Here is a 27,132-nt window from a genome sequence, read left to right as displayed (position 1 = left end):
CTTTAACACTTACAAAACTGGTCATTTGAAGGAATGAACCTGAATGCTTAAAAACAAATAGTAGGAAAAGCTGTGCACATTACTCAAAAAAAGTTAGCAGCTTTTAAAAGCGGGTTGATCTTCTATCCTGTTTTAGTATGTTAACAGATAATAGACATTATTTCCCAAAAGGTATTGTAATGACTTATTGTTGATTTTCTTCAAAGGATTAAAAAAAATACAACCCAACCCAAACCCAGTCACTGTTTTGGTTGTCAGCTGTTGCATTTCCCAACATTTTTGTTTCCAAGGTGTTTTTCATTATGTAAGTGTGTGCTTTCACGAGGTCACAAAAGAGCAAAGTGTCTGGCAGAACCTTGTTTTCTTGCATAGGCTGTAATAACATGCTTTCTTGTGAGTTGTAATTTACTGTAATTCTAAATATTTTATAGTTAAAATAACATTATCTAGTGTTTCTTAATGCTGCTATTTGCAGGGAACATGACTACTCCCTCGTCTGCCGTCCTGAGCATTTTCTTTGTGTTTGAGATTAAACTTTCAAACCAGTAACTAATCAAAGCGTAGAAATGATCAGAAGAGACTGCAAAGCTGTGTATTTGGTGCTTATGCCAGTGACTTAAAAAAAAATCCCAACCAAACAACCAAAAAAAACTCAAGCCAAAACACCCCCCAAAAAAACTTTTTTTTTTTTAAGAGCTGCTGTGCAAATGAGAATCCATTTGGCTTGCTTTCTTCTTGGACATTGTTGTTGGCAATGGCCTGTTAGGTCAAGCTCTTGGTTGAGTGATGTCTGTCAGCTTTGTACAAATGCAGATTTGAAGCTAGAAATACGGAGTATATTACTGCAGTACTACCGGCCTTCCAATCAGAAAAGTAGAAGGCGTGCTGTCTGGAGATTTTTTAATTCACCATAGAGAAGGTTAGAGAGATATATAAAATTATTTGCTTCAAATAAGCAAATCATTGTGAGGCCACTCTCTTTGAAAGGTCATAGCAATCAAGGGAGGTTCCTGAGGGGAAAAAACCAAATGTCACTCCAGTCTTCCAGAAGGGCAAGAAGAAGGATCTGGGAAATTACATGCCAGTCACTCTTGCCTTGATCGCTGGGAAGGTGATGGATCAAATCCTCCTGGAAGCCATTTCCAAACATTTGAAAGACATGAAGGTGTTGGGAGTAGTCAGCGTGGATTTGTGAAGGGGCAGTCATGCTTAGCCAACCTGAAAGCCTTCACTGACTAGCTTGATGGATGGAGGAAGAAGCAGTGGATGTTGCTTATCTCTACTTTAGTAATGCTTTTGACGCTGCATCGCACAACATCCTTGTAGGCAAACTAATGAAGTACAGACTAGATAAGTGCACAGTGAAATGAGGTGGATTGGAAACTGGCTGAGCTGATGGACTCAGAGGATTGTGATCGGTGCTATGAAGTTGAGCTGGACACCAGTCGCTAGTGGAGCAGTCCCAGGGCTGATACTGAGTTCAGTGCTGTTTGATATCATCATTAATGACCTGGACAATGGGACAGAGGACACCCCTGAACAAGTTGGCAGGTGATTTCCAGAGGTGCCTTTCGATCTCAGCCTTTCTGTGAATGTGTTATCTTCACCATTTAAACTGTCTTGAGAAATTCAATTATTGCTTTTTCAAAATCTAAAATCCAGCTCATGACAAATCAATAGAAGAGAAGCCGGGGGCGGGGGGTAAGTGGTAGCAGGTGTGAGTAAGAAGAATATGAAAGATCAAATCGCTCGTATGAAATAAGGAACAATGTGAAGAAAGCAGTGAAATACAAAACTTCTTCAGCGAAGGAGGACATTTTTGCGACATATCTTGACTGTGCAGCATGATGAGAGGGAGAACATGGTGCTATTTTCTTTTCCTGAGGAAAAAAGATGGTGTATCCCTAAAAGTTTTTTTGGAAACTGTGTGCTCATAAAATGAAAGATATTACTACTGGATCATGAAATTGTAATCAACTTTGTGTATGAAATGCTTCTGCAACCACAGTATCTCTAGAAAGAGATACCAAGTCTTAAGAAATTAAAATATTCGTCAATTCTATAGTATTAGAGTTAGTTAGATTCTATTAGTGTTAGAGATTTATATTTTTAGATCTCTCTTGGATTAGCCTTGTGTCTTTTATTCTTAGCTGGAATACTATTCCTATTGTGCTAAAGGTAACACTGAAATCAAATGGAAAAGATAAATGAAAAGATGGTATTCAGTCTACTTCTCCGGTTGTATTTGGGTCTTCATTGCAAGACTTCCTGGTGATTTTGTAAACTGGCCATCTTTACAGATAGTGAACAGATTTTTTTTAATTCACAGGCCAGCTCCATTCAAGCAGTTCTTGAATATGTTTGTAATCTTCCATAGCGTTTTACAGGTTGATCATATTTAACCTCAGATTTTATAAGCAAGCACAAGGTCATTTAAGTTTTAAGTAAGGGTTGTGAAAGGATAGAATAAAAGTCCAAGATTTATGGTAATGTGTGAGATGAACAGGTACACCTGTTCATATTTTCATACACCTGTATGAAAATAACTTTAATCCAAGCAACCACTGTTTAGCAAAAATGGGAAACCAATCCTAAAAGTTCTTGATAATCTTTTACCACACAATACTGTTAGATTCCCATTTATAGTAAGATGAAATGCTGAATAGGGGAACTTTTGGTAGATGTTGTTTTTGATTGCAAATAAAAAAACTTGTTCATAAACTTGATTCAGATGAAAATAGGGATACAAGGAGAGGTCAGAAATCTCACGATTTCAAGAACATTTTCCAAATCCACCTCTACTATTGCTTTTATTCAAAGCCCCATTTGTTTGATGGTCTAGTCCAACATTATCTGAGTATCATAAAGATGAGTAATTTTTTTCAGCCTTTCATTATCTTCTGCAGGTGTTTCTAAAGGATCTGACTATATCAGTTTGTCTGGTTGCGAACTTCCGTTTTGTTTTATTGGAACCTGAATTTAGTTTATCAATAACTTTCTTGGGTTTTAGCTCAGTATTTCTTTTCCATAAATAATTCTCAAAAGAGTAAATCCTCTGTGGTGATAAAAGCTAAGTCCTGCAACTTTGTCATTTACAACCGACAGTGACACTGGCAACACTTTTTTGCTCTGTTCATGAAGGTATCTTGTTTTGAAACTACAGTAAACATAGTCTTTGTCTGAAGTTCCAGTCTGCTGGAAATACAATACAGCGGAGAGGAAGCAGTCTAGGTGGTTCCTGGAGTGTGTGGAAGATAACTTCCTGACACAGCTGGTGGGCCAGCCAAGTAGGGAAGGCACCCTGCTGGACCTGTTGTTTGTGAACAGAGAAGGACGTGTGGGTGATGTGAAGGTTGGAGGCCGTATTGGGCATAGTGATCATGGAATAATACAGTTTTCAATTCTTAGAGAAGAAAGAAGGGGGTTGAGTAGAACTGCCATCTTGGATTTCTGAAGGGCAGGCTTTGACCTGTTTAGGAGACTGGTGGACAGAGTCCCTTGGGAGGCAGTCCTGAAGGGCAAAGGAGTTCAGGAAGTCTGGACATTCTTCAAGAAGGAAATCTTTAAGGCACAGGAACTGGCTGTCCCCATGTGCCATAAGATGAGCTGGCGGGGAAGACTGGCCTGGCTAAACTGAGAACTTTGGCTGGAACTCAGGAAGAAAATAAAGTTTGGCCTATGGAAGAAGGGGCAGACCACTCGGGAAGACTACAAAGATTTTGTGAGGCTATGCAGGGAGAAAATTAGAAGGGCCAAAGCCCAACTAGAACTTAATATGGCTTCTGCTGTTAAGGACAATAAAAAAACGTTTCCAGTAATTCATTACCAACAAAAGGAGGACTAAGGAGAATCTCCATCCTTTATTGGATGTAGGGGGGGAAACAGTGACCAAGGATGAGGAAAAGGCTGAGGTACTTAATGCCTTCTTTGCTTTATTCTTTAATAGTAAGAACAGTTGTTCTCTGGGTACCCAGCCCCTGGAGCTGGATGACAGGGATGGGGAGCAGAATGAACCCCCCATAATCCAAGAGGGAATGGTTAGGGAGCTACTACACCTCTTAGACACACACTAGTCCATGGGGCCAGATGAGATCTACCCAAGGGTACTGAGGGAGCTGGTGGAAGTGCTCAGCAAGCCACTTTCCATCATTTATCATCAGTTCTGGCTAACTGGGGAGGTCCCAGTTGACTGAAGATTAGCAAATGTGATGCCCATCTACAAGAAGGGCCACAAGGAGGATCCAGGGAATTACAGGCCTGTCATTCTGACCTCCATGCCTGGGAAGTTTATGGAAAAGATCATCCTGAGTACCATCATGCAGCATATACAGAACAACCAGACAATAAGGCACAGTCAGTATGGGTTTATGAAAGGCAGACCCCGCTTGGCTAACCTGATCTCCTTCTGTGACAGGGTGACCTGCTTAGTGGATGAGGGAGAGGCTGTGGATGTTGTTTACCTGGACTTTAGTAAAGCCTTTGACACCATTTCCCAAACCCCATGCAGCGCTACAGGCTTGGGGAAGAGTGGCTGGAAAGCTGCCCGGTGGAAAAGGACCTGGGGGTGTTGGTTGGTCAACAGCAGGCTGAATATGAGCCAGCAGTGTGCCCAGGTGGCCAAGAAGGCCAACAGCATCCTGGCCTGTATCAGGAATAGTGTGGCCAGCAGGACTAGGGGTGTGATATCCCCCTGTACTCGGCACTGGTGAGGCCCCACCTCGAGTGCTGTGTTCAGGTTTGGGCCCTTCACTACAAGAAAGACATTGAGGTGTTAGAGCAGGTCCAGAGAAGGGCAACAAAGCTGGTGAGGGGTCTAGAGAATGAGTTTTAAGAGGAGCAGCTGAGGGAACTGGGGTTGTTCAGCCTGGAGAAAAGGAGGCTGAGGGGAGACCCTATCGTTCTCTACAATTACCTGAGGGGAGGTTGTAGTGAGGTGGGGGTCAGTCTCTTCTCCCAAGTAACAAGTGATAAGACAAGAGGAAATGGCCTCAAGTTGTGCCGGGGGGGGGTAGGTCAGATATTAGGAAAAACTTCTTCACTGAAGGGGTTGTGAAGCATTGGAACAGGCTGCCCAGGGAGGTGGTTGAGTCACCATCCCCTGGAGGTATTTAAAAGATGTGTAGATGTAGCACTGAGGGACGTGGTTTTGTGGTGGTTTTGGCAGCGCTAGCTTAATGGTTGGACATGATGATCTTGAAGGTCTCTTCCAACCAAAACGCTTCTATGATTTTAAATGGAAGATCCAGGTGGAGCAATGTATATATTAGAAGAGCTTTGCTAATCCACCTAGCTAATAATGTGACCAAGCGTAGACTGTTAACTGGCTAGAGGAAATGCAGGTAAAGTTTCTGAATCTGGAGTTCTGTCAGTGAAAACTTTTACACCAAAGTAGTACAAGGTGCAAATAGAAATGGAAAAAGTCGGGCTGCTCATTTAACCACCAGATGTCTTAGGGAGAAACGAGTACAACACAGATGAGTATTTGAAAGCATGAAGTAACATTATATGATTATTGATATTTTAGTGAGATACTTTTCACTTATCTGCTATAGAACTGTCAGACAGAAGAAACAGTGGAAGCAGAGTGTTTTTTGCTGACACTTCCATGTCATTGTAAATCAAATGATTTTTAACCTGTGATCTCAGCACAGTTGACAGGTAGTAAATAATTGTTGCAAAAGGGGATATGCAAATTTGAGGCTGAAAGTAGCTTGTAATTTTTCTTCATATGGCTGTAAATGCTGTTGTGAAGAGTACTGCTTTTGGTTTATCTCTCTTCCTTCCCCCTAGAGCCCCCCAGTGCTAGATGGAACACTTCAGGACTGATCTTTATAAGCATTTACATCTTTACCTTACAGGGTGTCAAATCAAGGCAGGTCTTTTCAGTGCCTTTCATCAAGAATTAATGTAATTGTAATGACTTTTGACAAGTTTGCCCTTCTTTGGTGGAACATACATTTAATAACAACACCAGAAACACACCTGTCTGCATATTGCATACTGACTTCTAAACTGAAAATAAGGTGGTGCTTTAGAGTTTGAGATAGGATAAATTGTAGTATTGCTACTATAATCTCTAGAAAAAATAGCTGAAAAAATGCAAATGGTGTTGCATGTTCCACAATAAAAAAACCTGTACATTGGTCTACTGTGTGGCTGTAGCATGGCTGCTTGAGACAAACTTACCCGGGTATGCAAAGCAAAAAGTTGAATAATTTAAACTTTTTTTGTAGGAAAACTACACAGGTAATATAAAAAAGTGTTTTGAAAAATGAATAGGTGTTTCCCGGGAAGTATTACATTTAACCAGAAAACATCAAGTATTTTTTTGATTAATGTTTTGTGAAGAATGTGTACAATGAAGAAAAGTGTGTGTGGGGGTGTTGGGTTTTTTAATATGGAAAAGCGTTTTGGAGGGGATATTTTTTGATCCCCATATTGCTTACAAAAGCAATACCACTTACATTGCATGTATACGGCACTTTGTTATTTCTGAATATGTGAGGAAAATTGGACTATTAAGAGATTTTGAAAGGTTTACTCAAGTATGTTACTTGTGAAGTTGTAGGAGCTCCTTGTGAAAGTTGTGTTCATTGTTTCACTGTCCAGAAGGCTTGAGGTTTCTATTAACAGTTCTTTACTAAGCAACTTTCACAAGAAAGTGTTTAAAAATGTGGTGTTGTGAAAATTTTCAGTCAGCTACCCAAAACTGTTTGGCACTGAGGTATCCCATCGCTTCATACGTGCCAAACTTGGTATTTTCAGTCAGTCATAAATTAATTTTGTAGTTGTTACTGCAGCAATCTGAGTCCATTCTTACTGCTCTCGTGAAGGCTTCAGAAGAGGAAATAAGTTGTTTGCAAAAGGAATGTGCATTAAAACCTGTTCTAACTTCATCTGTCATGCAATACAAAAAATGGGAGTGGAGGGGAGGAGGAGCAGCAACAGGATGTAGGTGTTTGGCTATACGGAAAGATGGTCAGATGACCGCTGTCTTCACAATAAAAATGAAGATTTGGAAGTTTTCTATATATTTCACAACTATTTTTTTATTCAAATATTTGAAAATATTCTGCTTTCTTCTAGTTTCAGTTGGTGATGATTATTGAATGCTACAAAGGAGATACCTGACTAGCAAGTGTAGTTATTCTGTCATTCTGTCTTGAACTTCTGCACTTTTCAGAAAGCAGGATGCCTACGTGCAGAACCAGCATTCTTTAGATGAGGGCTCGTTCCTTGAGGTGCTGTTTTGTCAAATTTGGATTTGGTAAAATAATTTTCTATTGCTCTTTTCAAGCTTAGAAATATTTTGACTTTTTAAAATTCCAGGGCAGTTAAGTAGATGAATAATTGAAGTGTAATGATGTAATGAGAATTATATGGGGATAGTATAAGTAATATATTGAGGAATATCATATATAAATACCTGGGGGATATATAAATTTTCTATCCCTGTGTGTGTATATATATATATATATATATGAGGATTTTTAAAATAGTTTGAATAGTTTGGTTTTTAATAGCAAAAGTCCTACCTGAATTAGGTGAATTTTTGGGGATGCAAATGTGTTAACTGATGGGCAGACTATACAAGATTTGTTTTTTTCTCTGTAGCTTTAAACTTGTTCTTTTGTTACTAGCTTTTTTTTTAACGTGCTGGCTTTCCAAGGTGGACAGATATCAGATTACGATGCTGGGAAGAGAGTAATATAAGTAATCCTTTGCTGTCTGAAGGCTAACTCAGTCATCTCAGTGCGTTGCCACACAGTAGTGGTAGGTAAACTGGTTGAGATAACTCTCATATCCAGATCCATAAATACAAATAGAAGTAAGGCTTCTACAGAATAAAAAGGCATTTAGAAACTTCAGATCTAATTCCTGTCGTAAAGGTAATGAGCTGTACTAGCTAGACAGAAAAAGGTATCAACATAACCTTTGGTTATGACGTGAGAGGGATATGGAGGACTAGAAGGTCTTTGATCACAAATGTACCTTTGAAGTAAGCTTAGTCAATAAAAACCCTGCAGTAGGATTTAGTAAAAACCCTGAAGTGTGGTTTTAGAAACACTTAAATGCAGTTTGCAGTTCTAGTTTTGTTGGTTTTTTGGTACTAAATACCTTGTTGAGGTTGTGGCGAAGTGTAAACTGTGTAAAATGCTGTGGAAGACAGGAATATAAATTGTTCAAAGTACAGGAAATAGCCACAATAATTGTTTTGTCTGCATCCTGCTGTAGAAAGAAAACGCAATGATCTGTATGAATGATCTATATTCATAAGATAGAGGAAAAGTTGAAAAGATGGTTAGAAAACAGTCCTTTGATTAACTATAAATCTGTGCAGTTTCAAAGTAGTCTGTGAAAAATAAACAGGGCACACTTATCCTGTATAAAAGCTTGCTCTGTATAAACTCCCAAGTTCATCCGACTTGCTCTGAACATGAGTGACACAAAACATAATCTTTCGGGTGTTCTTTGAAATACTGTAATTGTTCTGTGCACACAGACGCTTTAACAAGTAAGCATGAACAAAGCCCAGGCAACCACTGAAAAGTGCATAGTAATAAATTGTGTAGGCTTTCACCTTTCTTATTTTTTCTTCATCCAGAACAGGAGGAGTTATGTATTAGTCAGTACAGGTAGGGTGATATGGAAGTGATTAGAGTACTGTTTAAATGAAAAACAAAAATAAAATTGGGCTGTTAAGGAAAATGGCATGGGCTACCACAGCTGTGTGCAAACCAAATAGTAAATAAGGCAGTTTTCTTCCTTTGTGTGAAAGTATTAGAACGTATGAGGTTACAGTACTACTGAACGCCTGTCAACTTATGGAAGCTGCTGCAACAAAATGAGCGAGCAAAACTGGTACTCAGTGGTTTTATTACCCATTACAAGTCCTCACTTCTGAGGCAGAACTCATAATTCCATGTCCTGTTTCAATTTAATCTGGAATAACGTAGTACCTAAAAAACAGTTTCAGTGCACGCTCTTGTCTTGCATTTGATCCTGCTCTAATGTGTCCACAGCATCCAGAGTCATCCTGCTGTGTGGACGGAGTAATTGCTTGTGTAGCAAAACCCACAGGAAATATATTTCTGCAAGACTATTTGTTTTAATTTATTAAGTTTGTTATTACACTTCTGAATGATGTGTTAATGATATTTGACATGTTAGGTTTTCCTACTATAATAATGTTTTTTGCCTATGATTATCCACCTTTCCTTCCTTGGAGACTTAGTACAGAAAGTGATACCCTGCAGATTGTCCTGATGTACATTTTTAGGGAGTGGGAGTGTTGGCATGAAAAGTGTAATTAGTTTTTTTTTTTCTTTCACCTTTAATTCAGTTCCAATGAAAGTGATAGAAAAGCCTGTCTATTAGGCTGTGTGCAGGCATTAATAAGTTATATTTGCCCCAAGCTGGCAATAATTGAATGACAGCAATGGAAAGAAATTCTTGGAGTGTGTTTAGAGCATAGAAATGTAATAGTGAGGCCAACAGCTTTCATCAGGATGAAACACAGATAAAATACGGTGATGGTAGCTAGCAGAAGGCCTCCCTGGCATAGATATGGTATCCCTCTGTCTTCTATACTATCCAAATACTTTGTGTACTTTTAAAATTTCTGAGCATGTGTGCTTTGGTAATTTAGGTTTTTGTTTTTGTTTGGTTGTTACTGGTAGTTTTAACAGTTCTGGTTTTAATGAGAATTTTATTTAGATGCTTGATTTTTTTTTTTTAAGCAACTCTGAGATGTTCTTTATAAGAAAATAATTAACAGGAAGTATGAAAATATTTTTTCTTAATTTTTCCAGTGCTTTTCACAATTCATGTGTTTTTTAATTAAATTGAAAACTTTAATGTTTAGATTTAATACATGTTGAGTTCTGTGGAGCTATTGTTTTCACCAGTGTTTGTGTTGGTATTTTGATAATAACTTACTCTAAAGCCCCAAATCAGTTAATAAATGCAACTGAAATTATCTTAATTGTGAATGCACGTCTTTGAATTCAAGGAAATAAATTAACTTCAGAAAATTGCTGATACTATCATTTGAATATGGTTGTATTGACACTTTCATTGTGCTAGAGTACCATTGTATTGGTGTCATTGAAGTAGTCAGTTTTGTTCAAAGTGAAAAGATAATTGAATTATTTTCTTTAACCACAAAATGCTCCAAAAAATGTCAGTTCCAATCCCTAAGAACACAACAGGATAGCATCCCACCTTGATAAGGAAGTGTTTTTGTTTGTTATTCTTACTTTAAGATCAACAAGGTTGTTAAGACAGATGTACCTTAAGAAGCATAAATGTTTTGCATGTCCTAGACCCTGAGATGAGGTGTGAATTTTGCAAGGCTAGTTGAAGGCTAGCAGGTTTTTGCTGCACAGTTTTTCTTGTCAGAGGACCCAACTGGGAAGTGATAAACCACACCAATATATTAAGATTTCTACCGCTATGTCACAAAAGTACTCTTTCAAGCAGGCTACAACTTGGTAAGCCCTTGCAGTTGTCTTTCAAAACCTTTTTGATTTTTTTCCCCCCACACTATTGTATTACAAACTTCATAGCAAGGCATTTTTAACTTTTTAACTTGCTTGTGTTTCATGCTTCTTGGGCACTTGCTCACATACAAAAATTTCAGCTTCTTCAGCTGTCTGGTTGCAGGGTTGTGCATGTTAATCTGTTCCTCTATTGTTCAATATTAGACTTTGAAGTCTAAAATATTAAAAAGTCATTTGTTCCAAATCTTAATAGAGTAATAGTTGAGGTCATGATTGCAAAAGCGAAACAACTTAGGGATAAAAGCACTTTGCTTAGTATTGTTTTATCAAACGGCTTTTTTAAATGAAAACCAGTATTATACTTTTTTCAATTATTTTGGCTCATCACAGGTAGGAATAGGTGGGACGGCCAGTTCTGAAAATCCATGCACAGCAATTAACTATGTACAAATTAGTGGTGAACAAAAGTCACTGCTGTGGCTCACCCTGTCACTGTGAACTCTGAGTAATGTTTTAGTAGCCAAACTCTTAATTATGGGATTATCCAAATGTAAATTGGTTAGGATGGTACGAGAACCTTATTAAAAGGTGCATTAAGATTCAGGTTTAAAGAGCGGGTCTGTTCATAGATATACATGGGACTACTGCAAACAGTTAATAAGTGGAGGGAAGAAAGGTAGCATCTACATTCTGATACCATACAAAATTAAAGGGAATTTTCATTATGTATTGATAAGTATGTTTAAAATCAACTTTTGAAAATTAATGAGTTCAGAAACAGCCTAGTAGCAAAAAATACGTGGAGTAATAGTTCCTACAGACCTGGTTTGATGCTAAAAGTAGTAAGTATCAAAGATCACAATGGCTAAGCTCTCGAAAAATGCCAGTTTTTCTCCTCACTGCTTTGAACAGTAAAACTTAGTGGAAGGAGGACCCAACAGTGGAACCCAGCCTTTCCTGAAGCATTCGAAAATATCATATGATTTCCAGACATCTAGTATGCGAACATAGAATGAGAATCTGCCACTCCTGTGAATAAGTTGATGTAAGCAACAGGAATGCTGTCTTTTTTTAGATATGATCACATCTCATCAAGACGTAGATTGGCATAATTTTCATGTTGCTTGCATTTTTATCTTCAAAACAGAAAGCCAATTAAGATCTAAAGTCTTGAGTTTCCCCTTTGAATGAACACAAACGTTTTCAGTGTATGTTAGGAAGCAGTATATGACTGCAGTGTTTGTTCAAATGGGACAATGATTAAAAAAAAAAAAAAGTAGAAGTCCTGCAGAAAAGATGTGAAGAAAATGCATGACTCCTAACCTTAACGTGAATCAATAGCCTTACACAGCGAGGCAAAACCAGATACCATGCTGGGATTGTATAAAGTAGAAGATGCTGTGCAAAGCATGTAAAATGATCCCTCTGCTGTATTTAGCATTAGTGAAGCCTCTGCAGGAGCAGTGTGCATGCAATTTGGAGCACTCAAGTTTAAACAAATAGGTGGCCCAAGGCAGAACAGCTACAGGAGAGCAAGAAGAATGATCCAGAAAAAATAACCTACTAGGAAACACTGAGCAGAAGAGAGTTCTTTTAATCGAGATGATAGGACTGAAAAGAGATGTAGATTTTCTTAAGTGTAAGAAGTCCTTGCAGTGAAGGAGTGGTTGTCTCATCTTTCTGTTGATGTATAAGAAAAGAGGCAATGAGAGGAACCTCATTTTTTGTGTTAGAAGCAAAGGAAAAACCCTGCACTAGAGAAGAGTGAAAGCAAAGATTGCCTGGGAATTGTGTAGCCTTCATCATCAGAGACTTTAGGATCAGGGTGAACAGAGAGGTCAGGCAGATGGAAGAAGGTGATTGCCTGAAGTTCTGCATAGGTCTATGAACCTGGTGGTACGGCCTCTTTTTTTTAGCTCCTTTATTTGAAATTAGCCTCCTCGTTGGGATTTCTGTTTCCACTTTGCAAATAATGATTAAATTAGAAGTACCTAAAAACGTTTCAGTGAGGATCTTTGTTCTCTCTCCAGTAGTAACGGTGATTAAATGCACAAGATTAGGATTTGTCTAGAAGTCACAAAAGGAGTCATACAAAGCCAGATGTAGGACAAGATAAGATTTAATGCTGTGCCATGGTCCCAGGGCCATTCATCCATGAGACTGGATTATGCCCCTGCTGCTGAGGTGGGCTGTTGCGGGGTAGGGGGGAGGGAAAGGATGACTTTTTTTCTTAAATTTTGTTCCGTGGTGTTGTCAGAAAGTTGTTTTGTTGGTTTCAAGTACTCAGCTGTACATCGCTGTGTGGCTCTTCACATTCGGTTTAAGATTGTATCAGCTTTCTCATTTGCATTTGTCTCACATGAGCAAATTTTTTTACTTGAAAGCAAAAGTAAATATGCCTCTATTAGAACAAAAATGAGCGACTTTTAAAAGTTGATCATTTATAGTTATAAAAAAAAAGATAGCTGTTTTAAAGTAATGTGTTTTCAGAAAGCGGTATCAAAATTGCTGAAAGATTTTTCTTCTCTTGCCCAGCCCAAGTGATTTGAATAAGCACTTTAAACTTCCATTTTCTCTGGATAATTAAAATTAATCTGAAATTTAACAAATTAAACTGAAGTTTGTCCCTTCTGTTTCTAATGACTGCTTATTTTGCTTTGCAAATAAATGTCTAATATGTAATGAGTTGCCCAAAGTGACAAATCTGGGGAATTTTTTTCTCCACATGATGGACTTGAGTTAAAGTTATCTAACAAGAGTCTCTGACCCATGTTTTGACTTTTGTTAGTGGACCTGAATGTTTTTCAGGGAGTCCTCAAAACACTTGTGTTTTCGGAACATCAATACTGTCCCTGTATAGCTTTCTGGTAGATACTCCCTTGTTGAATTTAAATAGTGAATTTACATTCTTGTTTGGAAAATTCTTTCAACTAACAGTGTTGTTCCAAGCTACTAATGCAATGATTTTCGAAATGGGAACCTTCAGTATAAGACCTCTGATTTTAATTTTTTTTTTTTTTTAATCTTTGACTGTGTTGTTGTGTCTCTTTACAATGATGTGACTATATCTATATTTTTGTCTGTAGTAAGAATCTTATGGTTCAGAGCTGTTTCAGTGAAGGGCGTTTGACTCTAGAAAGAGGTGAACTACTGTGAATGCTTATTCCAGATCGACTCTTTTTTTTTTTTTTATTTTATTTTGCAGCTTTAGAAGATTCCTACACGGATTTCTAAATTGTCTGTGTTTTTAAATGGTTTCTGTAAATCCTGAGGGTAAAAAAAAATAAAATAATCTGAGTGTGAACCAAGCTGTAGCTACTTATTTTGCTACCCAATACTGTCTCATCTCTTTGTGCTTTCTCTTCTCATCTGTACCTACCTTTAATTTAAGGTAGAAGAACTTTGGGGCAGGAATTGTTTACCCAGTGCTGTGTTGATTAGTCATCTGGCACAATGGAGTCTTTGTGTGAATATGGCTCCTTATCCCTATCAAAATTCAAATAGTGAAATATTTTAAGGTAAAACCATTGGGAGGATGTTACAAGTGTTTTTGTAGAATGTTATCACCCTGTGAAAATGCAGGGGGAGAAATTATGTTTTAGGTTAATGTTATCTGAAAAAATTTAGTGCCTGTTAACTAATTGTTAAATCAGTTACTCGACTCAAAAAAAAAAAAAAAAAAAAAGAATACTTTGAGAGCTGTGTGCCCACATACTGCATATATTATTATTTTTTTAATGTTGATCCAATACTTACTTGGAGTGTATGCCCTTATTAAAAAAAACAAAAAGGGATGGTGGTGTGGGACACAAGTTCTTCTGCATATAACTGAGCTAATGCAGCACAAGTTGGATCTGTTGTCATTGCTGTTGGAAGGATAATGGGATATATCTTACCTCTTTGATCACAGTCAAGCTATGACATTTTCTTCTGTTTTTAACCAGCTCTCAGAGAAGAGATGCAACACCTCAGATTCCTTTTACATATTTTGTACGTGGATTGTGCAGTTTCAGATATCCACGTTGGAGCCTTTCATAAGCAGTAGTAAATAAGTTTCTCAAGGATATATTTTGCTGGATTATTAATTTTTTTCACCTTCTTTTACACAGTATGAATTGCTACTAGATCGATCTAAAATTGTGATCTTTTGTTTCTTTGACTGTGTTCACACTGGAGCCTGATAGGTTCAGGAGGATTTGAGAATTTCCCAGAATACATGTTTGGTAAATCACACTAAGATGTTAGGATTTATTATGTTACCTTTTAGGTAGCCTAAACTATCTTACTGGGGTATTTTTTTCTTCAGATCAGTTTAAACTGGGAAATCAGAGCAAGAGCTGTAACTCAGCCTTATTATAATTCTTACAGTTTACAATTGAATAGGAGTCCCTGTTTTGTCCAGGATTTACAGTGTGAGAAGCTATATAAATCACTCAATTTCAAAAACAAAATTGCATCTTTTTTAGCATAAATTTTCAGCTTTAGTTGTGAGTTTCTTGACTTTTTTCCCTCCTCAAAATAAGCACTGCAGGTTTGATTTATATAAAGTGTTAGCATTGTTTCTAACCAGCTGAACTCTAGCGCATTTCTTTAACTCACCTCCCTAGCAAAAGAAAGGGAAGACGGAGAGAAAAATAACGTAAAGGCAATGCTTTCCAGTTTTACAGCTGTCTGAATTGGTATACACTTGTAAATAGGAATCATTTAGATGATTTTTTTTCTCTCCAGTATAAAGCGATATGCTAATGTTTAATCTGCATCTCACTCAGGTATTTTTTTTTTAATGTAAAATGTGTCTGCAAACATGCCTAATGACCCTGGGCAAAACATGTTGTCCAGATGTCCCTGTGCTGGAGGTGCAGGGTGGCGGGCAGCCTTCCGCCACAAAGATCTAGGGCAATTTTGGTAAAAATGTTGGCGGCTTGGCGACCCCATGCGGGTTGAGGACAGGCCCCAGGGTGTCAGTCAGGGAGCATGGTGCTGGAGCACAGAAGCGCCGAAAAGAAATGTGAGGAAGATGGCAGTCAGGGAGAGCCTGTGTTTGGGTCCTTGCACAGCTTTACTGTGACAGAGAAACTTGTCATTTTTATCAAAACAAATTTGGTTTAAAACTGGCAAAACAAAGCTTAACTAACTTTTCAGAGACTAATGTTTAGGTTTATCGTGGTATATGTATTGTATATTTATTTTTTTTTCCACAGAAACCTGCTAATATTTTAGTTATGGGTGAAGGTCCTGAGCGAGGAAGAGTAAAAATTGGTATGTTTATATCTTTGATAAGTCCCAGTGTAGCATTTAAGTTAGAATGTTCTGAAGGTGCAGTTGTACCACCTAAAGTAGTCATTGTAATTCTAGTACGTGCCTGGGCACATTGCCTAAATGCTGTTTTCTGAGTGACTGGCTTCTTGATATTAGCCCTATGCACCAGTTCTGATGATGAAATGCTGTAGCCTCTTCAATGAAAAGTGGAAAAATGTTGTATTTTGTTTAAGTGGGTGTTTGTGTGGGGTGGGGGATTTTGATACGGGGATTAAGATGAGAGCTAGCTAGGGGAAAGGAGGAGAAAGAAATGGGATTTTAAAATTTTCTCCATTTACCCCTGTAATGTCATAACATTATCTTGCTGCTGCTTATAAAATCTAAATAGGGAACTACTCATTACTACGAAGCTTAAATTTTGTAATGGAATCAAAGGTGGCATTTAGACTACAATATGTTTTTGAAAGGGTAGACGGGTCCCTTGGAGATAAACACAAGGGATCTTAAAGTCCAGAAAACACAGTAATCCAGCCAAAATGCTTAGTGAGAACTACTGCTAAATGCTCAAACGGGGGTGTACCAGGGTAGGAAGGGCCCAACACTTTCTCCACTATTGTAACCTCTTCTGGTGGGAGTTGGTGTTCACAGTGAGAGGATAATTTGTAGAACTTCAGTTGTTTTAAATAAAAGTAAATAACTAAATAAAAATTAACTGTAGTCTAACAGTAATAAGCTATACCACGCTGTGCGTTAGCATGGCATTGCTTTGATAGCAGATTGCTAATGCGCAGCCTACTTATATTTGCTATGGTAATGCAGCCCCGTAGTTCATCTTTTTCACTTCCCTCTGTTTTCTTTATGAGGTTATTCTTCTGCATTGTTGCTCTGTACTCTTACTGTTTTGTTTATCTGAACTATATCGTTAATCACTAGTATAATGATTGGGGTAGGATTTTCTTGGAGCGTTCAGTGCTGCTCTAGTCGTTCCCTCGCCCTTTGAAATCCAAGGAGCAGATGGGCCAGGACTGAATGCTTCTGCAGATCCTACCCTGAAAGCTTTTAATGCCCTTCCAAGGTTTAAGGTTGACAGTAGGGATAGAGGTCTTCTCCGTACAAAAAAGGTACAGCACGGACAGCGGAAGGGAAAATTTCTTCCTATTACCTTATTCTTCACGGAGTGGTTGCTTCCAAAATTGAGAATGTAGGTCATCCTCTGGGCACGTTCACGTTCAACTGTGGTGGTGATATTTGCTGTACACAACTACTTGCTAGTAATTGCATGTAGACCACCCATTTATTTCTTAATTGATAGTTTTGAATTAATTTGGGAATAATTTAGAGCACAATTAAATTTAGTCAGACTCTATTAGTGGACAGGTGAAAGATTCTGTATCGGACCACCAGTCCTCTGAGCCATCCGTTCCCAGTGGGGGAAGTGGGAGGGGGACCCTGGATTTCTAGTGTGTTATCAAAATGTAGAATTTTTTTCTTATTTTCTTAAGATATTACCACAGCAGGAAAAGAATGCAGAAGTTATATCCATACCAAGGGCTTCCATTTTTCCAGTAACTAATTTTACTAAAAAATACATAACTGGTATTTAACTAAAAATAACTTTTATAGGCTTTTTGTGTCATTTTGAGTCCTAAATTCACTTTCTGCCAACAATTTTCCTTATTTTTTCATAGTTCTTAGTGACTTGATCATATCTTGAGTAATGAATATTTTTATGTAGATAACTGTAAAATGTTTCTCTTTTTAAATGTATTAAAACAATCATAAATAGGAATGCATATGAAAAAAAATTATTAAAGATTGTGTAGTCAAGTTAGAGACCCATATTTATTCACACTGCAGTTTTCCCTCAAGCAGTGGGCTATAGCGCGTAGGTCCTTTTCCCTCAGAACGGCTACTCATCTCATTTCATTTGAGTCTTTCTCAGCATGTATTTATCCCTGCACCACAGAGTCCCTCTTTCTTGGGATTTGGGGGTTGGCGGGTTGGGAAAGCGATTTGGTGGGAGAAGGTGCATATTTTAGTTTCTGCCCATTTTTTTCCTGTTTCACTTTTATTTGGTAGCTCAGACAGCTTTCTAGGCAGTTGTAGACCACCAATTCTAAAAAGCAGGTTTTAATGACATAATGGCCCCAAACAGAATTTTAAAATCATATCCTAAATGGTATTTAGTACTGGTATCTTGATACTGGAAATAGGTCTTGACAGAAAACCAGCATGGAGGCAGATGCTGTAGGCTTAGTTGCTGGTTTTGTGTGAAGGAAGTCTTGCTACAGCTGACTTTGTGAGGAGGGAGCTTTTGTGATGTGCGTGTATGTATTATAAATCATTCTAACCTTTGCAGAACTTACATTTTGCTCACTTTTTTAAAATGCTGCTTCTTGAAAGGCCATACTGTAATAACAGAATATTTTACCAGAGAATATCAGGTAAAATGAGTCAGGATTTACCAGTGTCCTGAGAGAAGTGAGTTGATGCGCTTTTTCAGAACAATGGTTAATTCTTTGTTCTAAATGGCTCATGTTAGTAATGATTTATAATTATATACTTTGTAGGTGATGACATCCAGTAACTTCTACAAAAGCTTTAAGAAAATCTGCTCACAGAATTCGTATCCGCTACAGTCTGCGTTTGTCTTTTATGTAGTACAGTGATGGTAGAACTAACTCAATCAGTTTGTTTAAAATAAAATAATAATTGAAATTTGTAGTTTTCCTCAAATTTTAAAGCGCCTCTTTTTGAATTTTGCAGCTGACATGGGCTTTGCCCGATTATTTAATTCACCTCTGAAGCCTTTAGCAGACTTGGATCCAGTAGTTGTAACGTTCTGGTATCGAGCTCCAGAGTTGCTTCTTGGAGCAAGGCATTATACCAAAGCTATTGGTAAGTAAATTGGATGAAAACTTACTATTTTTTTATTTATGCAAAGTGTACCCAAATATTGAAGGACTGATAAATAGTACAGAGGACAGTAGCTGAGTTAAAAGTACATTGCTGATTCTTGAGCAAATACTAAATTTTGACAATTTTTTTTAGTTTACTATGGTCTCTGGCTAGATGTAGGAATGAAATATTTCTGGGTTTTGGCTCCAAATGCCCTGCAATGCAACGTAATTTTATATGGCTTTCACACAAGATTTTCATAAACGCTGTTAGAGGTTATACAAAATATGGATGCATCTTTGAACTATTAGTAGAATCCATATGATGATGATGAGGCATAGTGCATTAATTCTATTGCAGTGGTTTTTACCTAATGTAATAAATACATGCAATAAGGAATGTACAGAATGGAGAATATATTGGTTGCACTGAAACTGAACTGTAAAAATAAGCTGCATTTTAGTCTCTCTTTGTATCTTTTTCAAAGCACAAGTGTGAACAGGAATTGCTTGAAGTAGTGAGATGTGATCAGAGTCACGCAACAGGCTAAGCTGTGCTGCTGCATCCATATCCAGAAAAACCCAAAGCCTCACAAAACGCAGACACTGTGAGGACAGCATTAGTTACATCAGCTTAATGCTGCATCCTCCTCACTGCTTAATTCGTACTTCTCAGTCTGAACTTTAACAGCTTTGCCATGGTGCGGTTCACTTGGTTCTGCCGGTCTCTGCTCTTGTGGGTTGGGGGTGAGGGATGGCTGAGGGCAGCAGCAGGCTGGAGGGAGGTTCGCCTTTCCTGGATGTGAACAGCTTTGCCACGGAAGAGAGAGAGACTGGAGGGAAGAGGACTGGCAAGTTCTTCTCTTGCTGGCTGGTTTAAAAGATATGTTAAAGCCTGGCAACTGGTTTTGGGGAAATAACTTCCCCTGCAATGCTCCGCTTACTTTGCACAAGCACAGAGGTTGTATGTCAGCATACATGTTGTTGTTTCTGTAACCTGAAATTCTTTCCTCAGACCTTCACCATTATTTTTTAAGATTGTGTCAGTGTTTTTGTCAGAAATCTTAACATTTATGGCTTAAATGTTGTTTTCATTTACTTTTCTGTTAACACTACATTTCTTTTATAGATTAAATACATTTCTTTATGTATTCATTTAAACTGCTTTTTTTGCTGTATTTTGCATGTTCCTTGACTTTACTGGAATTTTCTTATGCTTGCAGCATGTGAACTTGCATGGATAGTTATAGCCTTTAGTACATTTTTTTTAGCATAGATAAAAACTGAGTGTATAGAAACATTGAGTAGTGGGGTTATGCTCTCTGCATCATTTTCTTTTGTCCTTGTTCATGACCTTTTCTTGTTCGTTGAAGGTTCAGTGTAGCATTCCTTTATGTAGGTTAAAAATTGTGTTTGTATATACTAGGAAAAAATCAGGAAAACAACTGGGGAAATTCAGGCTATCTGATTTTGCAGATTGGGACACAACAGTTAGAAGGGTTGTTTGGTTTTTTTAAATGAACGTTATCAAAAAAAAGGGTGAGGTACCTGGGCATGGAACGATTTTCTTGTTACTTTCTTTACGCAAGGTTTTATAGATAGCATTTGGCTTATTCCAATATCACTGCTTTTCAACTTGTATTTTTGGGGTCATGTAATACTTACTAAACCCAGTGGCTGACCAGACAGGGCACATTTCTTGGTGGGGACAGTATGCCAGGGAATGGGCAAGATGTTGGTTGGCTTTTCTTCATTTGTATTTTGTGTGGACAGTTACCCAAATAGTTTCCTTCGTTGTTTTTTTTTTTTTGTAATCACATTAATTTTTTACAGCAATAAATGGTAACTACATTTCAAAAGCCCCACAAAAACCTGTGTGATACTCTCTCAGCTCTTGTGTAGTTACTGAGTTGAATACCTCTATCCATAGCTAAAAGAAGTCAAGGAAGTGTTGCACTTCTGCAGTAGAAACTTGAAATTTTCGATGCAGGGATCTCATGTCTGATAAGCTAACAGTCTATCTCACCAAGATACTTCTGGGAAGATTCATTTGATTTTTTTTATTTCTGTTCTCCTTTTTTAAAGATATTTGGGCCATAGGGTGTATATTTGCAGAGCTGCTAACATCAGAGCCAATATTCCATTGTCGACAAGAAGATATCAAAACTAGTAATCCTTATCACCATGACCAGCTGGACAGAATATTCAATGTAATGGGATTTCCTGCAGGTACATACTATATTTTTTTTATCACTGCTGTTCAAAGAAAGATATCTGTATTGCTTTCTTTGCATATGAAGGTGGCAGCTGATCAAAGCAACAAAGCTGTTCAAACACAATCTTTATTTCATGAATTATAAATTTAGAATCTAATGGTCATATTAGATACACTTCCTATTATTAATGATAGGGTTATCTTTGCATATACATATACCAATGTTTTATAATTTTAAAAGATCATGTTTAATGGTGGATGATTAAAAATCAGAAGCAATATTTCTGCATTTCTTCAGTACTGATTATAGATTTGGAAGGCAACTGATGATTGTATGAAACCAAGCAAAAATCTGTCCATTTAGTGACTATTACACAAATGCTTAACTCATGCTAAATTAAACATAGCATTTGAAAGTACGGGAGGGAATGATTTTTATTTTTTTTTTTTCCCTTGGTAGAAAGCTTGTGATACGGAGAGAATGTCTTTATTCCAAACTGGAATAAGGAACTGGTTGCATGAACCAAAACACACTACAATGTGGATATCACTTGTTGCAGTTCCCCTCAGTGTTGGTCATATGTTGTTTTTCTACAGGCTGTATTGCATCTTTTCAGTTAATGCTTTGTCTTCTACTGTTCACATGATTGCAGATGTCAGAATAACTGGGGCTTATTTTTACTTTTTGGTCATCTTTCTCCTCACTGCTTGTGTTCCCTGCTGTTGTCCATTCACTATTAATTATCTGTACTCTTCTGGTGGACTTTCTTCTTCCTATCACGTGAATTTTATGGTCTTTATGTTTGTGTGTCATTAAATTTGCTCTTAGTTTTCCCTTTGACTCTTCCCCCCCCGCCATGTAGTTCATTGCTTCTATACTGCTGTATGAGATTGCTGGAAGTGTTGCCTTTGCATATTAAGTACTTTTATTTTCTTGAAAATACCCCCTAATTTTGTTTTTTCAAGCAATACTGCTTTTTTCTGCTTTTAGCCTAGAATTTTACCCTTTTCTTACTTCATTTGGGTCTTCTCTTTTCTTTGTGTAGCTTAAATAGATGATACTCATTCTTGTTTTCTGATTGGTTTAAATCTTTTTTAATGGTCTGTATTTGATTTTTTTAAGGTCTTGGGTTCTTACCAAGAAATACTATTTTTCATTTAATTGCAGCAAACTTTGTTTTTTTAATTGACAGTTGCCATGTTTGAAACAGTTTCACATATCTTTGGGATAGGGAAATTTTTGGGAAAGAGGAAGATCTTTTCTTTAAATAAACAATAATTAAATAATTAACCTCTGATTTATTTATTCACTTAATGTTTTTAAGCTCCCATTGTTCTGCAATTGTGATAAGATTTGACTTGAATTGAACTACTTGCTCACAGAGCCTTTTCAGGAGTTATGGAGCGTAATACATTTGGGGCTAGGTACTTGCAGTGATTTTTTTTGTTTTATTTTTAAATCAATTTCAGGCTTTGTCTACACAGAGAAGTTGAGATGAAGTATACTTTGTGTGTGCAAATATTACTTTTTCTTAACCTTTTGTTGGCTAACAGTATTTCTTTTAGGTTGAGACAGCAGAAATTTACACAGTACCTGTGGGCATTTTCCTGTAACTAAAGACAGTGATGTGAGAATGGAAAATCCCTTAGAAGGAGACAGCATTTGCAGGAGTCTTGTGTACTCCTGTCCTGAGATCACGACTGCGCCTGAATAAATTAAATAACGGTCCTGAAGGGTGCAAGCACGGTGGCTGATGCAGTTTTCTTCTGTGTTGTCTTCTGAGCATATGGTTATCTTCACTGTAGCTGGTAGCTGGTTTTTTTGAAGTTCAAGTTAATCAGCACACAATTCTTGGGTGTTGGTATTGTGAAGATCTGTTGTGAAGAGGTGATGAAGGAATATGAGCCAGGGAGTACAAAGAAATTAGTAACTGCAAGATTACAGAAGGAGACAGAAAAAAATCAGGTGTACGGAGATACTTGGAAAGCTTCTGTTTTACTTGGGAGGGGGGAAGAAAAAAATTATTAATAAATATTGATTTTGCAGATAAAGATTGGGAAGACATAAAAAAGATGCCTGAACATTCAACTTTAATGAAAGATTTCCGGAGAAACACGTAAGTCCGCTTTGAGTTGAGCTTTCTTAAGAAAGCATATTTCATTTCTAGATTTCTTGTAGCTCTGGATGTTTTCTATGTAGGTGCCAAACAAGAACTATGAAATAGTTATGACTTAGATTGTGAGGAGAGGAAAAAAACAAAACAAAACAAAACAAAAAAAAAAAAAAAAAAAACAAAAAAAGAAAAACAAAGTAGTTTCATAATGGTGAACTTGGCCTGTTGAGGTGGTGTGAATCAGAAGAGTGGCCAGAGACACTGTAAATGGTAAGGTGGCAGGTGTGAAACAAGTGATGACAGTAAGACCCCACACAGCTCTGAAGATTGCTGAGCACAGTTTGTCACAGCTGTTTCCAAATCTGTGGTACTGGAAATTACTTTTCTGTGATAGCTGCATAAAAGGGATGTGGTAACCTTATACTGTTTCCAGCAAACAGTGGGTGTAATTGTTAGGATTGGTGTCTAGGGTAGCTTATGAAGGCTAAAGAAAAGAATACCTTTCAGTTTTGCTGTCACATTGGCAGAGTCTAATACCTGCACTTAAGAGCCTACTCTGTTGCCTTGTTTCCATGCTGAGGGATTTGGGGCTGTATCGTTACATACATTTTTTGCATCTGCCATGATATTGTAACCATTTAAAACCTTATTTCTGAGCTCCTCTTCAAAAACGTGAATTCATGAATGTACTTGTAGCAACCTGTGCATTGCAGGAGAGTGTTAAGATGGGCTTAGTATTTATCTCCATGTTTACTGGTATTGGAAATATACAGAATGAAACTGATTGGTAATAGTTTGCTGTCTGCATGTGGGTTCAAAGTGTGCTTTTTGTGTGGATGTGATGTGGTTTTGTAAGCATGTGAGGTAAAGAGATGCATTTCTGTAGTGTCTGAATGATTTTTAAGCAATCTCTGGTATTGGTAGTTGTGGTTTTTCCCTGCTTAGTGGATTAGCAATGGAGACTGAACTGTTCTTATTAATGTTTTGTGGCTGCTGAGCAAGCTTTGCGGTATCGGTGATTTGCGTATTAGAAATGTCACCTTTTTTTCCTTTTCTAGGTATACCAACTGCAGCCTTATCAAATATATGGAAAAACATAAAGTTAAACCAGATAGTAAGGCATTCCACTTGGTAAGTTCCTGCACGCATGAAAAATCAACCCCTTCATATAAGTCACAGTTGTTCAAAGTGAGAGTTGAGTCGGTGTCGAGTACACTGTGACTAACTTTAATTATAAAATAAGGTATAATATTTGTAAGATAAAGTTAAGAATAACAGTCCGCAATCTGAGAATTGCAAAACAACTTAATCTTCTCACATTGATAAAATGATTCTGTGAGTCATTCACTAGATTAGATTCTGTATCGAGTATATCAGAAGTTTTCAGTCTAAGTCATGTTTAGTTTGTAATTGTTTGCAGTGTTGCTGCAACTTATCCTTTTTGCTGCTTTGCATACTTTTAATAGCCTATTTTTTATTTATAAAAAAATTCCTAAATGCCTAATTTTTTATATTTTCATTATTACGCTTAGATCTTACAGACTTATCACACAAAAAAAAATTAACTTGAGACTTGAGCATGTAGTTCGGAAAATTTTAGTGTCTTCCTGATGCACGAATCCTCTGTAGCTTTCTTATGAAAACTTCCTAGTACTCTTACAACAATGATTTTCTCTGTAGAGTGTATAGCTTTTTTTTTAATGAAGACTCCAGTTAAAATTATTTACTTGCGCAGCCCTGAAAGTGCCTGTGTTATGTTGTTCCAGAAATTACTATATTTGGCCTTTTCTTCTGTCTTTTAAAGAACATTCAAGTCTCTAAAATAAACTTTATATATATATACGCATGGAGAAGAAAAAATTTTATCTAGTGTCTCTCTGAATGGACATTCTTTTTATCTTGATGTTTTCAGGCCAGAATTATAAGGTAAATTTTTTTTGGGGGGGGGGGGGGTGAGCAGCAACGAGGGAAGGAAACAGGAAGCTTTTATTCCTGTCATCTCCAAGATCAAAACTGGAGAAAAGGGAAAATGGTTAAGAAGCCTGGGTATCCCAGGACCTTGTGGCTTTTGTTCAAGTCATTGGAAGCTGTACCTTCTCTGATGATTGGACCCAAGGGTTTTTAAGCAGCCATCTTTTTTTATTCAGTACTTTTCCTCCATATAAATGTTGGAATTTATCTTTTTGTCAGAGCAGCTCTGAGGCAATATTCTTTGTGGCATACTGCATGAGCATTTTTGAACGGGGGTTTACAAGCAAATGGGTTGTACTGCAACCGGTCTAAAATAGAATGTATATTCAAGGTTCAGATTAAAGCCAAAAATATAACCAGCTGAATCAGGTACTCATTGCAAGAAGTTACCTGGCGGTTGTACCATTATGCATCATTTACTGTGAAGTGTCTCTGCTCTCTAAAGTTGAAAGTTGGTGAAATACTAGAGATGTTTACATAAGCAAGGAAACTAGGCCTCTCCGATAAAGATTTTGGATTTTTGTAGCCAAGCACAATTGGAAGCTACAGAGCAGTCTGTGTATTTGTATGTAATGCATAAAAAGTTTACGTTGATCTGTGAAGAACTGAAGTGTTCGAACTGAAGTGTTTGCAGTGAAGGAAAAAACCATGAACATGAAGTGTCTGTTGAATATGATGTTTCACGTTGGATGAGGTTTGAATACAAAAACTCATCCTTGGACACTAAAGTGAAGCAAATCGAGTGAATTTGCAGATCTTTCTCATCAGCCACTCGAGGCTGGTGTTCCATAAAATTATGCAACTGTGTGCATCAGTACTTAACCTAACTTCATCATTTTTGAGAACAAACATGCTGCTTGTCACCTACAAATTTGACTTGTGACATATTTGGAGTCTAAAGCTCTCAAAATTATGTTGCTGTACCAAAATCTGAAAGTGGCTAATTATCACTAGTGACAAATAGCTGAGAAAACTCAGTTCTGCCTATTAAAATCAGTCGCATTAGATTTTCATATCACACCTAGGCAATCTGAGGTTAAAAACCTTTTCCATACAACAACCTGTTGCCTGTGACTTCATGTCATGCCAGTAACATGGCCAGTGACTTCAAGTAACGTAAGTGCTTTTTCCCCTCCCTTGATTCCTCAAGTATTTCTCTCTCTCCACTCTCCAGTCTGTTGGTTTAACATCAAGCTCAGGTAAAAGTCAAGTAGTTCAGGCTTTGCTGTACATCTTGGCGGTCCATAAAAAGACTTGTTCTGAATGAACTGGCATCTCTTACGAGCTTTGAGTGCTCTGGCCAAACCAACCTGAAATTTCTCATCTGCTCTCCCAGTCTTGAAGTTTAGAAATTGTTTTCAATAGAGCAACAAAACTAGACAGAAAATAATCACATGACAATAGCTTAAAACACCTAACTACAGCGTTTTCTCTTCTCCCCGCAGTATCACAACAGGGTGATAACTGTTTGAATGTATTCAGCGTGTTTGCTTTTGTACCAAAAAGCAGTGGTTACATTAAAATGCAAAATCAAGGAATGGCATCCTTTACCAGGCCACTACCACCCCTCCATCCTTGGTTGTATCTCGTAGTACCAAACGAGGACGAGGAGGTGAGCTTGAGCATTGACTGCTGACTGAACATGCTGCTCAACTGCTGCTTCACCCACTCACTCCAGTTTGGATATCTACCCACCTTCCCTCAACAGAACTGATAGCAAGAGAGTAAGCTTCCTACAATTTGGGTGGTGTCAGTCAGTGTCACACAAGCTAAAAAGCAGGGTATTTAGTAGTGTGATGTAGCCATGTTCTTTTATACCTCCCATAGATATGGATTGTGAGGAAAGTACTGTGAAGTTCATAGTTAATTAGCTGTAATAGAATCTTCTCAGTTTTCTGCTAACTTCTGTCTGTCAGAACAATTCACTGAAAATCAGATTCCATTTAAAACCCCTGGTCTTTCCAAAGTAACATCTTGAAATACTGTTGAGGCGCTGTCAAAATTGGAAGGTACCTTAGGTTTCCACTCTTGTTGCTTGAGGGTAAGCTGAACTGCAGATGAATGCCTTAGGGCCCTCCACCAGACCCTGAAAAAGTTCAGTGAGTCTCGTGGTACCAGTTCTTCCAGAGATACTCCAAGATCTTACTCTTCCACAAACTGTCTCATAGCCCTTT

At 37.6% G+C, this 27,132-nt stretch overlaps 1 protein-coding gene across 1 annotated transcript in view; it reads left to right on the top strand.

The window, feature by feature from the left end:
- The window catches only part of CDK8 (cyclin-dependent kinase 8), a 66,237-nt gene that overhangs the window by 27,559 nt on the left and 11,546 nt on the right, over nucleotides 1-27,132 (top strand). The window contains exons 7-11 of the mRNA XM_009890636.1: nucleotides 15,704-15,761; nucleotides 18,528-18,659; nucleotides 20,744-20,887; nucleotides 22,921-22,990; nucleotides 24,046-24,118. Of these exons, the coding sequence (XP_009888938.1) occupies nucleotides 15,704-15,761; nucleotides 18,528-18,659; nucleotides 20,744-20,887; nucleotides 22,921-22,990; nucleotides 24,046-24,118 (477 nt within the window). The remainder of the gene's footprint in view (nucleotides 1-15,703; nucleotides 15,762-18,527; nucleotides 18,660-20,743; nucleotides 20,888-22,920; nucleotides 22,991-24,045; nucleotides 24,119-27,132) is intronic.

The sequence above is a fragment of the Charadrius vociferus genome, unplaced genomic scaffold, assembly GCF_000708025.1.
Source record: "Charadrius vociferus isolate BGI_N301 unplaced genomic scaffold, ASM70802v2 scaffold278, whole genome shotgun sequence".
Classification (NCBI taxonomy): domain Eukaryota; kingdom Metazoa; phylum Chordata; class Aves; order Charadriiformes; family Charadriidae; genus Charadrius; species Charadrius vociferus.
The sequence above is the reverse complement of the archived record's forward strand: the minus strand, read 5'-3'. Positions and strand labels throughout refer to the sequence as shown.